At 43.4% G+C, this 16,078-nt stretch overlaps 1 protein-coding gene across 2 annotated transcripts in view; it reads right to left on the bottom strand.

The window, feature by feature from the left end:
- Positions 1–8,155, bottom strand: part of GNA12 (G protein subunit alpha 12) — a 117,453-nt gene extending 109,298 nt beyond the window's left edge. For both annotated transcript variants that reach the window (XR_009522177.1, XM_060032526.1), the window contains exon 1: positions 7,749–8,155. Coding sequence is in view for 1 of the 2 variants with exons in the window: in XM_060032526.1 (XP_059888509.1) it covers positions 7,749–8,060 (312 nt within the window). In the remaining variant the exon portion in view is untranslated. The remainder of the gene's footprint in view (positions 1–7,748) is intronic.
- Positions 8,156–16,078: the final 7,923 nt, after the last annotated feature.

Below are 16,078 nucleotides of genomic sequence, written 5' to 3'. Positions count from 1 at the left end.
AAGAAAGATTAGGTAGTCTTATGGATAATAGTTACAGGAAGTCAAAGCAACTAGTAGATTCAAATAATCCATCAAGGGGGTAGAGTGAGGCAATGAAGTTAAAGAAACAATGTGCTCAAACTCAGGCACAACTGTGATCACGAAGGAAGAGCCCTGAACCTGGAATCAAGGACCAGGAAGATGAAGACGTCTGGTCCGGTTCTGCCAAGACAGAGTAGCTCCATTCCTCCCAGGCCCTCCCCACTACAAGTGAAAAGGCTCTAGAAACAACACAACAAAACACGCATAGGAAAGGGGGTGGGAAGAAGGTGGCAGGCTGCCTGGGACCCAGGACTTGAGGAAAGACGTGGCAGCGAGTCCCCCAGGTGTCCTGACTGTCCCTACCAGCCCAGGATAAGGTGCTGCCAGTGCCTCCAAGCTGGAAAAGCCAAAAGGCAGATGGAAAGAGCTCCAAGAGCAGCTTGTCTCCCCAGACAAAGGGCCAGGAAAAGGGTGGTCTTACAACAGAAAACGTTTTTGACAACACCCACCCTATTCCAGCCAAAAACCAACAGAAAAACTGCAGAATCGTCCTCTGAGGTTTCAGTGGGGTTGAAAGGGAAGCTGACCTTCCACATCCCCTTCCTGTGCCTCAGAACCAGGCATGTTCCAGGTGGCCCACCACGTCGTGCTGGCAGTGGGGCCACACAGGGACCTCAGCGCCCATCCCTGCCTAGACACACAGGAAGTGTTCCCAACCCCCAACCAGGGCAGTGTTGGGGGAGGGGGAGCTGAGCCTCCACCCCACCCAGTCCCAGAGGGTAGAAGGTGGGGGGGGACTGGGCCAAGTGTCACTTCCGCCCCCTCGCCTTCCCTGGTGTCAGCCAGGCCTAGGGAGAGCCAGAGCTAGAACCCCACAAACCCCTCTGTTTCCACAAGAAACAGAGTCTCAGGGACCCAGAGGTCAGGAACAAGAGCTAGATGCCTATCAACAGAGTCCCAGAAGGACGGGAGAAAAAGAGCAGGACCGAAAAAGTATGTGAAGAAATAATGGCAGAAAATGTCCCAATTTTGGCAAAAGACATAAATATACAGATTTAAGAAGCTGAGCAAACCCCAAATATAATAAGCTGAAAGAAACCTATGTCCAGACAAATCATAATTAAACTTCAGGAAACCAACGACAAAGGAAAAATCTTAAAATCAGCCAGAGAGACATGACAAGCTTACAGAGGAACAGCAATTCGAATGATTTGATTTCTCGTCTGAAACCAGAGGTCAGAAGGAGGTGGCACATTTTTCAAGGACTAAAAGAAAATAAGTGTCAGCTGTGAGTCCAATCGCTAGCTAAGACATCCTTCAAGATTAAAGGTGAAATAAAGACATTCTTGGACAAGGAAAGCTGAGAGACTTTGTTGCAGGCAAATCCATGCTTAAAGACTGGCTAAGGGAAATTCTCCAAAGAGAAAGGAGAGAGTAACAGGAGAAGGCTAGAACTTCAGCAAGGAACGGACACAGTCAGAATAGGTAAAAACAGGCATAAATATAACAAATTCTCCTATTTCTCGTGCATTTCTTAAATCCTATTTGATGACTCAAGTAAAACCATCTGATGTGGTGCTCAAAGTATAAGAAATACTTAAGACACTGATATTTTAAAGGTGGGGAGGGTAAGGATTTCCCTGGTGGCGCAGTGGTTAAGAATCCACCTGCCAATGCAGGGGATGTGGGTTCCAGCCCTGGTCCGGGAAGATCCCACATGCTGTGGAGCAACTAAGCCTGTGAGCCACAACTACTGAAGCCCTCGTGCCTAGAGTCTGTGCTCCGCAACAAGAGAAGCCACCACAATGAGAAGCCCGTGCACAACACAGAGTAGGCCCCACTTGCCACAACTAGAGAAAGCCCGCGCGCAGCAACGAAAACCCAATGCAGCCAAAAATAAATAAATAAATATTTTTTAAAAGGTGGGGAGGGTAAAGGGATCTAAATGGAAATAAAGTTCCCACACTTCACTTAAAGCTGTAAAACACAGCTTCCAGTAGACTGGGATAAATTGCGTATGTATATGGTAAGCTTAGAGCAACTACCAAGAAAATGATACAAAGCTTTGATTGATATGCTACTCAAAATATCAATCAATAAAGATGTTTAAATAACCTGCAGGAAGCATAGAAACAGAAGAAACAAAAACAAAAACATAAAATAATAAAATAGGAGACTTGTGCCCTAACATGTTAATAATTACCTTAAACGTAAATCATCTGAATATACAAATTAACAGATCGGCAGAGTAGATAAGAAAATATAACAATATGCTGTCTATAAGAAACTCATTTCAAAACAACAATGTGGGTAGGTCAAAAGGATGTAAACATATACCATGAAAGCATTCATTAAAAAAAAAAGGGTGGCTATGTTAAAATAGCTGATAAAGTAGACTTCAGAGCAAAGACAATTACTAGAGACCAAAAGGGACATTACATAATGACAAAAAGACCAACCCATCAGGAGGACATAATAATCCTAAATGTTTACGTACCACACAACAAAGTCTCAAAATACATGAAGCAAAACCCAATAGAACTAAAGGAGAAATGGACAATTATAGTTGGAGACTTCAACACCACTCAGCAACTGATAGAACTACTAAAAAGAAAATCAGCAAGGATACAGAACTCAACACCACCATCAAGCAACCGATCAAATCAACATATGCAGAAAACGCCACCAAACAACAGAATACACATTTTTTTTCAAGTACCCATGGAACAGTCACCAACGTAAGCCCACTGAGCATATACCAAGATAGACCATATTCTGAGTCATAAAACAAACCTCAAAAAATTTAAAAGAACTGAAGTCATACAAAGTATGTTCTCTGACCATAATGGAGTCATAGAAATCAGGAACAGAAAGATAACAGGAAAATCTCTCTACTCTTGGAAACTGTAACACACTTCTAAACAATCTATGGGCCAAAGAAGCTATCTCAAAAGCAAGAAAAATACATACGAAACTGAATAAAAATTAAAATGCCACATACCAAAATATGTGACTACAGCTAAAGCAGTGCTGAGGGGGAAATTTATAGCACTTGAAATGTTTCCATTAGAAAAGAGGAGAGGCCTCAAGTAAATCATCTAAGTCTCTACCTCAGGAAATTACAAAAAAAAGAGCAAAATAAAATCAGAGCAAGTAGGAGGAAAAAAATAATAAAAAGCAGAAATAAATGAAACTGAAAACAGAAAAATCAATGACATAAAAAGTCAGTTTTCAGGGGAAAAAAAAATCAGTAAAAGTGATAAGCCTCTAAAATACTGAGAAAAATAAAAAGAGAAGACACAAATCACCAACATCAGGAAAGAAACATAAGATATGACTATTCTCACCTCTCTTAATACTGGAAGTTCTAGCCACTGCAGTAAGGCAAGAAAAAGAAATAAAGGCATACCTAACTTTAGGGAAAGAAGAAATAAGTGTCCCTATTTGCAGACAACATGATGATCTACATAGAAAATCCCGAAGAATCTATAGGAAAGCTCTTAGAACCATTAAATGTATTTGGCAAGGTCACAGGACACATGATTGACACAAAAATCAATCCTATTGCTATACAGTAACAATGAGTATGTGGAAACTTAAAGTAAAAGCACAGTATCACTTACAACTGCTCTAAAGAAAATGTAATACTTAAGTATAAATGTAACAAAACATGTACAGGATCTGTATGTTGATAAGTGCAAAATGCTGATGAAAGAAATCAAAGACAACCTAAATAAATGAGGACATACTATGTTCATGAATTGGAAGACTCAACATAGGAGAGATGTCAATTCTCCCCAAACTGATCTATGGTTTAATGCAAATGCTATCAAAATCACAGCAAGTTTTTTTTTTTAATACAGACATAAGAAAGCTTATTCTAAAATTTACAATGGAAAGGCACAGACCCTAGAATAGCTAAAACAATCTTGAAAAGTGAAGTGGGAGAAATCACTTTGATATTAAGCCTACTATATAGCGATAGCAATCAACATCGTGTGATATTGGCAGAAGAGGAGATAGATCAGTGGAATAGAACGGAAAACCCAGAAATAGATCCACACAAATATGCCCACTTGATTTTTGACAAAGATGCAAAAGCAATTCAAAGGAGGAGGGATAGTCTTTTCAACAGATAATCCTGGAACAACTGGACATCCATAGAGAAAAAACAAAAAAATCTCCACCTAAACCTCACACCTTATACAAATATTAACCCAAAATGGATCAGGGGCTTAAAAGTAAAATGTACACCTATAAAATTTTTTTAAAAATAGGAGAAAATCTTTGGGATCTAGGGTTAGGTAAAGAGTTCTTAGACTTGACACGAAAAGCATGATCCATAAACGGAAAAACTGATAAATTGGACCTCATCAAAATTAAAAACTTTTGCTCTGCAAAAGACCCTCTTAAAAAGGATGAAAAGACAAGCTACGGGTTGGGAGAAAATATTTGCAAAACACGTATTTCACAAAGGAGTGGTACCCAGAATATATAAAGAACATTCAAAACTCAACAATAAAGAAACAAGGAAGCTAATTACAAAACGGCTAAAAAGTATGAAGAGACATTTCATCAAAGAGAATATAGAGACAGCAAATGAGCACAGGAAAGTATCATTAGCCACAGGGAAACGCAAATTAAAATGGCAGGAACATAGCACTTACGCACCTATCAGAGACGGCTGAAATAAGAAATAGTGACGACACCAAATGCCAGCAAGGATGCAGAGAAACTGGATCACTCACTCATACACGGCTGGTGGGAATATAAAATAGTACAGCCACTTCAGAAGCAGGTTGGCAGGTTCTTATAAAACTAAACATGCACCTGCCACACAGCTGAGCAACTGCACTCTTGGGCATTTATCCCAGAGACGTGAAAATTTATGTACTTACAAAAAACATGTACACAAGTGTTCATAGAAGATTTATTCATAATAGGCAGAAACTGGAAACAACCCAGATGTCCTTCAACAGGCGAATGGTTAAATGGTGTACGGTGGTAAATTCTTACCATGGATACTACTCAGCAATTAAAAGGCAGGAACTACTGATTGTGAACACACACAGTAACTGGGGTGTATCTCTAGGGAATCATGCTGAGTGATAAAAGCCAATTCCAAAAGGTCACATCTTGCAAGACTCCATTTATATCATATTCATGAAATGACGAAATTATAGAATTGGAAAATAGATCAGTCACTGCCAGGTCGGGGGAGGGCGAAGGGTGGCAGTGGCTATAAAAGGCAACGTGAGGAATACTTGTTGTGATGGGAACGTTCTGTGTCTTCACTTTCTCAACGTCGGTATCTTGGTTGTGATATTGTACTAGTTTTACAAGATCTCACCGTTGTGGGGAACTGGTTAAAGGGTACATAGGAGCTCTCTATTATTTATTAAAACTGCATGGGACTCTACAGTTCTCTCAGCATTAAAAGTTTAATTTAAAAAAAAAAGATCAGGTTTGGTTCCCAGCTGTGCCACCTATGAATTAGGTAACTGACCTTACGCTGCGACAATACCATTTGAAGCATTACGAAAATTAAAGGCCATATATGAAAAGGCCTGGCACATAGCTAGTGCTTTAAAAATAGCCCGTTAACACGAACTCTATTTGTAGACACAAATATTATTCTGAAGAGTTATTATTCAAATATCTGCTACTAGAGCCACTACAAAGCAATTTATTTAAAAAGTCTCTTCCCAAAGTGATCTGTCCAAATAAAAATGAGGGGAGAGGTAATTATTGGTTTTACAGTGAAAGATGAATCGCTAACTACTCATTGAAATGGTCAAAACAGACAAAGTGAGCTTAATATGGAATTACAATTATTAAAAAAGAAAAAAAGTTGACAAGGAAAATAGGATACTGATTAACAACAAATCTTGTTTCTTGCTGGTAAGGAAGTTAGTAAAAGTTAGTGTCTGTATGTATTGGGAAAAGCTAAGACTGAGTTTTCTAAAAATGCACTTAATACACTGATTTAGATTTAAGATTCTGTTTCTAAGTATTTTCTCTGCCTCCCGAGTTGAAAGAAACTGCGAGTCCATCAGCCAAATCTTATAACCTGCTTGGTTAAGAGGTCCAGAAAAGCCGCAAAAATAAAATCGAGCTCTGTGACAGAGAAAGACAATCAAATGAACTTTACCCCAGAAGATGAGGGGAATTTTAAACACACAGTTAATCCCTTGGATCATACTGGGCACCTAGCCTTTAAAGTTTATGAAGTATTGGGCCAGAGCTCTGACTCACAGAGAGGCTTTTGAAAGAGGTGAAAAGGAAACGGGTGTTTTATCATTCAAATTATTCTCTTCCCGGCAGGATCCTAAAAGAGCTATTTCTATCAAAACGAAATGTTTTACTAACAAATACAGCAAGTGAGAATACTGGTGCGAGATTCCTGATGCAGGCCTGGAAGTCTGGAGCCCAGGGTTCCAGGTCCCAGCGGGGAGCCACTTCATCACCAAGGCCCAGAGCTTCCTCATGGGTGAAGTGAAAGACACGTGCCCATGGGCTGGTCATACAGCCCTTGGCTAAATTTAGAGTTCCTCAGGCACCGCAAGATCTCATCTCCAGAGAGGATTCTGTTTGACAAGCTTCCCTCTACCTCTGTTTTGAGACAACTTTCCTCATACCTGTAATTTGGTTTCCCCAAAATGGGCCATGGAAAGGGCAGGTGAAGGGGAAAGGAAACGGTAGAGGTAAGAAACTATAAGAAAAAAAAAAAAAAAAGGAAATGACCCTATTCTAGGTACAGGAGAGGCTCTCTTTTCCCCTCATCAGGTTTCTCCAGAATTCCCTTCTTTGGGGCCCTCTACTACAGGTTCACACAGTACACAGAAACTAGAACCCAAACTTGGTCAGCTCTACGCTTTTTTTTCCCACAAACAAGTAGCAAATGATAAAAATGGAGCAAGGGACAGAAGGAGCACCTGGGGATTAAACACACCTGAGAGATATGTTAAAAATTGCAATGCAAAGATTTATATCCTAACGCAAACAAAACAGTTATGTGACAATGGAGGAAATCTGAACAGGGCTGGGTACTTTACCATGTTAAGGAGTTATTAAATTTTCAGGGTTCATAAGGCATCATTTTAAAAAACATAACCACCGTACGCTTATCTGTGAGCTCTGTAAACACTTTCCAGTGAATCTATACAGTGTCTGGGGTTTGCTTCAAAATCACAGGGTCAGAGGTACAGGTGAAACAAGACGGACGCTGAATCCATCACTGCTGAAGTTGTGGAGAGGGGCCTGGGTACTTACTGTTCCTTCTATTTTCTCTACTCTGTATACGTTGGAAATTTTCCTAATAACCAGTTTAAAAGGAGAGACGTGCGGCCGGTTTCCTCCCCAGTCTACACCGCTCTTCTGAACCTACTGGGAGGGCAGGGCAAGGACGGCACCCTGAATCCAGGAGGGGCCCTCCCCACCGCTAAAACCCCCGCGCCTCCGAAGCCCCAGAAGGTGTCCGGCTTTCCCGCTTCCTCAGCCCCCAAATCCCCGAGAAGAGCAGAGGCGAAGGCCACCAGGCCGACGGGGAGACAGGGTGCGCATCCTTGGCCGGCCCCCCCAAAGCTGGGGGCACGGGGCCGCTGCGGCCAGACCAGGGGCAGACAAAGGCGTGGGCCGCGGTGCCGGCCGGGGCGCAGGAGTCCGCGGGGCCGCACCTGCGCGCACCTGGGCGCAGGTGTGCGGGCGGGGACGCGGGGAGAGCGTACCTTAAGGATGTTGTCGAAGATGGTGTCGCGGAACTCGAGCAGCGCCTTCTGGTCGAACTCGCGGCCGTGGATGATGCGCATCTGCTTGAGGAAGGTGGACTTGCCGCTCTCGCCCGCGCCCAGCAGCAGGATCTTGACGAGGCGCCGCACGGCGCGCCGCTCGCGGGCCAGCCCCGCGTCGATGTCCCGGCTGCGCCGCCGCGCCTCGCGCTCCGCGTCGCGGGCCCCGCCGCCGCCCGCCCTGCGCTCGCGGGCCCCGCCGGCCTCGGCCGGCAGCAGGCAGCGGCTGAGGGTCCGCACCACGCCGGACATGGCCGCTCAGGCCATGGACCCCGCGGCGGGCGAGGCGGCAGCCGGCCGCTCCCTCAGGCCGCGTCCGCCGCCGCCGCCGCCCCGAGGCCCGCTCTTGCCCGCCGCTCGGCCCGGCGGAGGGGCGGGGCGACGCAGCCCGAGGCCCAGGGATTGGGCCGGCTGCCGTCCGTCCGGACGGTCGCGCCCTCCTATTGGGCCATGCTACGCCGAAAGGCGGGCATCTCTCCGGCCCTGGGGGCGGAGTCGGCGCCGAAAAAGGAGGGACCTTTGGGGTGGGGGCGCTTCTCATTGGGCGCCCGGGCCGAGGTTCTTTCTTTCAGAATGAAAGGGAGGCGGAGTCTTCGAGGAGGCGGAGCGGCAGTACGTTATAACCAATTATAACTGTTCTGGGGTCACGTCAATCGCGAAGAACGGACTTAGGATTGGGGGTGTCGCGAAACGGGGCGGGACCAGAAGTGCCAGGTGTACAGAAAGTCTCTCTGGGTTCCCAGACTGGGGTAACCTGTGAGACCCAGAGGCTCCCGGAGTGGACTCGGCGTTGCCCGAAAGCTGGGAAATGTTGATAAGAGGTCCAGCTGCTCGTCTTAGGTTTAGAGAGAAAGCTGTTCTTTCCAGAAACACTGGAGGGGGATGGGCCAAACATTGCAAACAGATGCATCCTTTAAGGGTGGCGTGGGCCTCTGGGCGGCGTTTCTCACAGCTGGCTGATCATCAAAATCACCAGGAGCCCCTCCCCCCCAACCCACCCCGCCAAAGGCTCCTGTAGCACGGATCTGAGATGGAATCTCCTCTCGACCCGTTACTAGTTACATAACCTTCTAGGCAGCTACGCCCACCTCCCCCCCATTTTTAGCTTAAATTTCTTCCTCTATAAAATAGGGGCCATAATAGCAACTACCTCAGATGGTTGTGAAGATGTAAACTGAGAACATGAACTTGTAAAACACTTAGCACCATGCCTAGACCCAAGCAAGTTCTTGATAAGTGTTAGCTGATCTTATTACTAATTCTTACCTATCCCAGATCTATTGGGAGTCAGAACTTCCAGGAAGGAGCTCAGGTATCTCTTAATCTCCAGGAGACTGGTGGGCTTTGGGAGCCATGATCTGTTAAAAGATAAACTAAGACATATTTTAAAAGTTTAAGAGTTTATTTGAGCAAAAATCAATTCGAATAGGGTGGTGTCAACCCAGTTGGGAGCACTTTGCAGCAGGGAGCCAGGGGAAACTTATAGAGAGAGAAAGTGCAAAGCAAAGGTAGGAAATTATTTGATTGGATACAGCTTAAAGGCTCGTTAGCTGTTTGTGATTGGTTGTCTTTAGCTTATGGTATCCAATTTGGGGATTTGACAAGGTCTCTGAACACATCTTTCACATTTGTTAAGAGGCTAAGGTGCTTGAAATCAACAGGCTTATCTGCGTTGTCTTTTGCTTTCATAACCTTGAAGCATTCACAGGCTTAACTTTTGGTCTGCTCCTGTAGGCGGCCAGGGCATTAGGGACACCTCCTTGTTTAATTAAACAGGTCCTAAAGATCATCCTGTCCAAACCCTCCCTCTCACCAGGTGGATAAAATAAAGACCAGTCTACAAATGACTGACATGCCGTCCCACACAAAGGCCAACAAGAACCCGCTCTGCCTCTAACTAGAGAAGGGTATGTGCAGTGGAAAAAAGAATTCATGAAGGTGATGCCATTCAGTTCTACAAATAAGTTTTGCATAATCATGAAAACACCAGGCACTGGGGACTTCTGGAGCAGAATCTGAAGATGAAGAAGATGCAGCCTTTGCATCAAGAAATGTTCACATTTTGGTAAGGGAGCCAGGCTGCTCTAGTTACCAGGCAAAGAGCCGACTAAAGGAGTGCCTAGTTTCTGCCATGGAACCACGGTATTCAAGGATTTGACTCAGAAATATAAACTCCCTCGGGACCTTGAATGCCCATGGTGTGTGGCATTTGTCAATTACTGAGGTGTGAATTTGTACCACTTATGAATCAACACATTATCTAGTACTTTCTCATCTTTCAAAATGATGAAAAATAAAGTCTTGTTTCTTTGTGAAAATGGCCTTCCGCAGAAAGCCAAACACTAGTGTATGACAGAAGTGCAGAGGAAGTGGAGAGGCCTAAGAAAGCAATGTTTCTTACACACACACAAAAAGGAATTTTGAACAAATAAAGAGAGGAATGTGGAATTCAGCAGTGGACTAGAGTTAGTCTGTCATTCAGTTAAAAGAAATTAAGAAAAGGTGATTCAGAAAACACTTGGAGCAGCTGCTCCAGGCATTTACAGATAACTTTGTATCTTTAAAAACAGCTATGCCTTGTTTCTGCAATCATTATATAGTATCCACTTTGGAGATCTGACTAGATCTCTGGACATCTCTTTCACATTTGTTAAAGGGCTACAGCGCTTGAAATCAAGAAGCTTAAATGTGTACTCAGAAAGAATCTCAATTATTTGTATTTGTATTATGTGTATGGCACGTTATAGTTTTTAAAGTGCTTCCACGTACACGATCTCTTTGACCTCTTCCACACTGCTGGGAGGGAGGCAAGGCAGAGATTATGGTAACAGAAGAATCTAGGTCCCAAGAAGCTAATGTCACTTGTCAGGGGAAGTGTGGTTATTAAATTGCAGAAACTGGACTGGAAATCTGACCCAGTGTATTCTCCATGCAGGGTATGGAGATAGTGAAGGCATGAGAACTTTGAAGCTTGCCTCCATTCCCTATTAGCTGTGTGACCTTGAATGAGTCACTTAACCTCTCTGAGACTTAATTTCCTTATCTGTAAAATCAGGATAAAAATAGGGCTGTGAAATTAGTGTTAAATAAGTTAACACATGTAACGGCCCAGCACATCACGAGCATTCAGTAATTTCTAACATTTTTATTATCATCGTCACGGAGCTTTGGGAATCAGGTACTGCAAATTTAGAATAATAATAATGGCGTGATGATGAAGATTCATAAGGACTGTACATTGTATGATATTAAAAATCAAAATCTGGGAAAAGCTCAGGTTAAATAAATGAACGCACAGCCATATAAATGCAATAACATATGGTTCCTAAAAAGAATAAGCAAGACCAAAATTTGCAAACAGATGGCCACTGTGTGTTTAAAAATTGGCAGAGGGGGTGGGAAGGGTGGCCTGAAAGTTCCTCCCGGCTTGTATTCAACTCCACCTCCTGAGCTAAGGGGCAGTCAGAAGGGAGTGTCCGATGGCAGGGCCTGGAGCGTATATGTGGAACAGAGAGCTCTTCCAGAATCTCTAGAAAAGGGAACAGCCACCAACTCTTTCACCCTCCAGCTAGGTAGGAGTGAGGGGATCAGATCTCAGAAGCCTAGGATAAGGCCCAAGATTCTGGGGTTCCTAAAAGGAAGAGGGTCCCCTTGGGTCCCATTGTAGTCTCCTGTGAGCTTGTAGGGCTACTCTGGCCTGGGGAGGATGTGGGAGAGCCGCATGGGTGAGGGGCCTGGGAGCTTGTCAACACACTGCAGCTACTGACAACTGGGAGCTTCCTCTCAGTGCTTGTCAGGGTAGCAACAGCTGGCTGGTTACCTCGGCTTTCATCAGTGCAAAAGAGAGCCTAAAAGCTTTCACTGAAGGCCAAAGAGCTCTGAGCAAGAAAAAGAAAATTTAAATAGGCCTAAGGGGACCCAGGTGCCAGAGAGAAGAAGACAAAACAGAACATCTCAACTAGTGGTAAATAAATGAAAACACCATCGCTAACACCATCATCACCATCACCACCACCACCATCATCTCCATTGTCATCACCATCATCACCACTGTCATCACTATCACTGTCACCATCATCACCCCACCTTAGGAGAATTGTTCATGGCATAAAAAGACATTATACAACAACAACATATGATTTTTTTTTCCCATAGAAGATAGAACGGTAACCATTGAGAGGGGTTGAAAACAAAATGAGAGAACTGGAAGATAAAGTGAAGGAAATATCTCAAAACGCAGAGGAAAAGTATAAAGAGGGCTTCCCTGGGGGCGCAGTGGTTGAGAGTCCGCCTGCTGTTGCAGGGGACACGGGTTCGTGCCCCGGTCTGGGAAGATCCCACATGCCGCAGAGCGGCTGGGCCCGTGAGCCGTGGCCGCTGAGCCTGCGCGTCCGGAGCCTGTGCTCCGCCATGGGAGAGGCCACAACAGTGAGACGCCCGCGTACCACAAAAAAAAAAAAAAAAAAGTATAAAGAGATGGAAATCTTGAGAGGAAGGATCAGAGAGTTACATGTGATTGGTAAGAGTTCCAGCAGCGGGGGAAGAGATGGAGGAGAGAAATAATAAATAGACTTCCTTTTCTGGCAGTGTGGTAGACCAAAACACTACAATCCTCCTCCAGCAACAATGAAAAATGCTATATAAAATATTACAACTTTTTGAAAGAGTCACCAAGCTGAGTAAGGAAGTCTCAGAGGGCAAACTCAAAGCAGAAGCAGAAATTCAGAGTTAGACTGGCTAGTGGTGGTCTCCAGCCGCCCTGAGGACATCTGCTGAACCCTTGTGAACCTGCCCTATTTTCCTGGCTACAGGTGAGGGACAGGAGATAAAACCTAGAGATCATTGAAGGTAGTGAGTCTGATAGGAGACAACTGCATAAACCCAGGACCACAAAGGACTGTACATTCAGTGAAAGGGTAAACTAGTAAACTCAGTTGTATGGATACCAATCACTTATCAAGAGACTGAATGCCAAGGAGAGTAAGTTTACATTTAAAAACAAAATCACTGGGACTTCCCTGGTGGCACAGTGGATGGATGGAACTCTGAGCTACCAATGCAGGCGCCCGGGTTCATTCCCTGGTCAGGGTGCTGGATCCCACAAGCATGCCACAACTAGGATATCGCATGCCACAATTGGGGAGCCTGTGAGCTGCAACTAAGGAGCCCATGTGCTGCAACTAAGGAGACTGCCTGCTGCAACTAAGACCCGGTCCAACCAAATAAATAAAAATAAAAATAAAAATAAACACACAAGAAAATAAAGCATCATGAGTAAAAGTCCGCCCAAACTACATTCAGCAGAATTGCACTCACAAGGATTTGAGATGCTGGAACTATCAAACACAGGTCATAGAATAAATATATTTAATATCTCTAAAGAAGAAAAAGAGGGTATTGAAAGTATAAATATAAGAGAATATTAAAAATGTCTGGGCAGATGTGAAAAAGAACCACATAATACATCTAAAAATAAAAAATATAATAACTGAAATAGGTACTTAGTAGGTAAGTTGCAGATTAAGACACAGATGAAGAGAATAAACTGGAATATAGCTCTGAAAAAATAACCTTGAATCCAACACAGAGAAAGATATGGAGGATAAGAAAGAAACAGGAAAGACAGAGGGAGCATATCGAACATATATCTAACCAGAGTCCCAGAAGGGGACAGAGAGAATGAGGAAGAGGAAATATTTGAAGTGATAATGGCTGAGAGTTTTAAATTGACAAATGACATGAAATGCTTAGCTTGATAAAAAAAATCCAGGCCAAGATATACCATCATGCAATTCAAGGACATCAAAGACAAAGAGAAGATCTTAAAAGCATCCAGAGAGAAAATAATAATAGCTATTTGTGTGGTTTTTTTGTCTGCTCTGGTCTGCTTTGCAGGATCTTAGTTCCCCGACCAGGGATTGAAACTGGGCCCTTAGCAGTGAAAGCGCTGAGTCTTAGTCACTGGACCACCAGGGAATACAGGGAATTCCCAACGGCTACTATTTATATAATAGTTACTTAGGCGCCAGACACCATTCTAAGCACTTTGCATGTACTGACTCATGTAACCTTCAAAGGAACAGCATAAATGGAGAGTTGATATCTCATCGACAAAAGTAGAAGCCAGGTGACAAATAATATCTTAAAAACATCGAGAGGCTTCCCTGTTGGCCCAGTAGTTAAGACTCCATGTTTCCACTGCAGGGGGCGTGGGTTCAATCCCTGGTCGGGGAAGTAAGATCCCTCATGTCTTGTGACACAGCCAAAAAAAAAAAAAAATTGAGAAAAAATTGAGAAAAAAATAACCATTAACTTAGAATTGTAAACCCAGTAAAATAGCTTTCAAGAAAGTGGAGACAATGAGAGCATTTCAAACAAATAAAAATAGAAGGTTATTTAATACTAATAATGTATGTTATGGGCTGAATTGTGTCTCCTTCCCAAAATACATATGTTGAAGTCCTAACCCCCAGCACCCCAGCAAGTGGCTGTATTTGGAGATAGCGGCTTAAAGAGTGATTAAGTTACAGTGAGGTCACTGGGTGGGCCTTGACCCAATACAGTGGATGTGCTTATAAGAAAAGGAAATGTACAGAGGCAGACCATGTGAAGACACAGGGAGAAGAAGGCCATTTACAAGCCAAGAAGAAAGGCCTCAGGAGAAACCAACCCTGCCAACACCTTGATTTCAGACTTCTAGCCTCCAGAATTTTGAGAAAATAAATTTCTGTTGTTAAGCCCCCTAGTCTGTGGTACTTTATTATGGCAGCCCTGGTGATCTAATGCAATGTGCTTCAGGAAGAAGAAAAAATAATCACCAAAGGAAGGTGTGCCACACAAAAGGGAATGCTGGCTGTCTTGTGAACATATAGGTAATCCTCATTAGAGAATGTATTAAACAGCAATAATAATTCTAACTTGCAGAGTGAAGAAAAAAATAGGACTAAAATACTGGACACTAAAGGTGTATATGTAGGGAGGGGACAGTCATAATTAAAGTGTTCTAAGGTCTTTGAACTGTTTGAGAGGAGAATAAATATTTTGATTAATGTTAAACTTTGTCAAGTTAAATATTCATGTTAAAATTTTTAGGGTAAACACAACAAGTAGAGAAATAGAGTATATAAATTCCACACTAGTGGAGGGGGAAAATGGAATGGGAAAACAAAAATCAATCAATACAAAAGAATGTGAAAAATGAAGAAAAAAGTAACATAAGAATAAACACAAGACAAATAGGGAAAAATAAGAAAGTGGAAATAAATCCAAATATATGACTCATCAGAATAAACGTACGTAGACTAAAATAGTTAAAAGACAATATTGTCAGGGCTTCCCTGGTGGCGCAGTGGTTGAGAGTCTGCCTGCCAATGCAGGGGACACGGGTTCGTGCCCCGGTCTGGGAAGATCCCACATGCCGCGGGGCGGCTGGGCCCGTGAGCCATGGCCACTGAGTTTGCGCATCCGGAGCCTCTGCTCCGCAACGGGAGAGGACACAACAGTGAGAGGCCCGCGTACCACAAAAAAAAAAAAAAAAAAGACAATATTGTCAGACTGGATAAAATAAAAACAAGGTCCAGCTACATGCTTGTAAAGGACATACCTAACAACCCAGAAAAGAGCGAAGTAAAAGAATGCAGAGATTTACCAGGCAAATACCAACAAAAAGAAGTCGGACATATTTACATACATAGAAAGCAAAACAGATTTTAAGTCCAAAAGCATTACTAGTGATAAAGAGTCACTTTGTACAATAAAAGGTTTAATTCACTGGTAAGATGTATTGATAACCATTCTAAACTTGTATGCCCTTAATAACATAGCTGCCAATATATAAGGGAAAAAATGGACCAAATCTCAAGGAGAAACTGAGGAATCCACCATCATTGCTGGGATGTGGGTGTGGGTTAAATATGCCTCTTTTAGTAATTAATAGTTGACGTAGTTGAAAAATACAACTGTAGTAGTCTATCGCGTTAGGAACCACTAAACCACTAAACCTAAATGAACCACTTCTCCTGGTTCTTCTTCCACTTGAATCTGGATCAGACCTGGGGCTCATTTTGACAAATATTAGTAGAATGTGGCAGAGGTGACATTCCACCAGTTCCAGGCTTAAGCCTTAAGAAAGCCTGATGGCTTCCATTTTTGTGCTTTTGGAGTCCTGAGCTGCCATTTAAGAAGTCCAGCTACTCTGCTGGAGAGACCACGGGAAAAGGTAAAGGCCGTGAGACTACTCGGAAAGACCCCCTGCCACCCCAGTGTCCCAG

Source organism: Delphinus delphis, chromosome 15 (assembly GCF_949987515.2).
Source record: "Delphinus delphis chromosome 15, mDelDel1.2, whole genome shotgun sequence".
NCBI lineage: Eukaryota > Metazoa > Chordata > Mammalia > Artiodactyla > Delphinidae > Delphinus > Delphinus delphis.
Note: the sequence above shows the minus strand (reverse complement) of the source record. Positions and strands in the feature narration are given on the sequence as shown.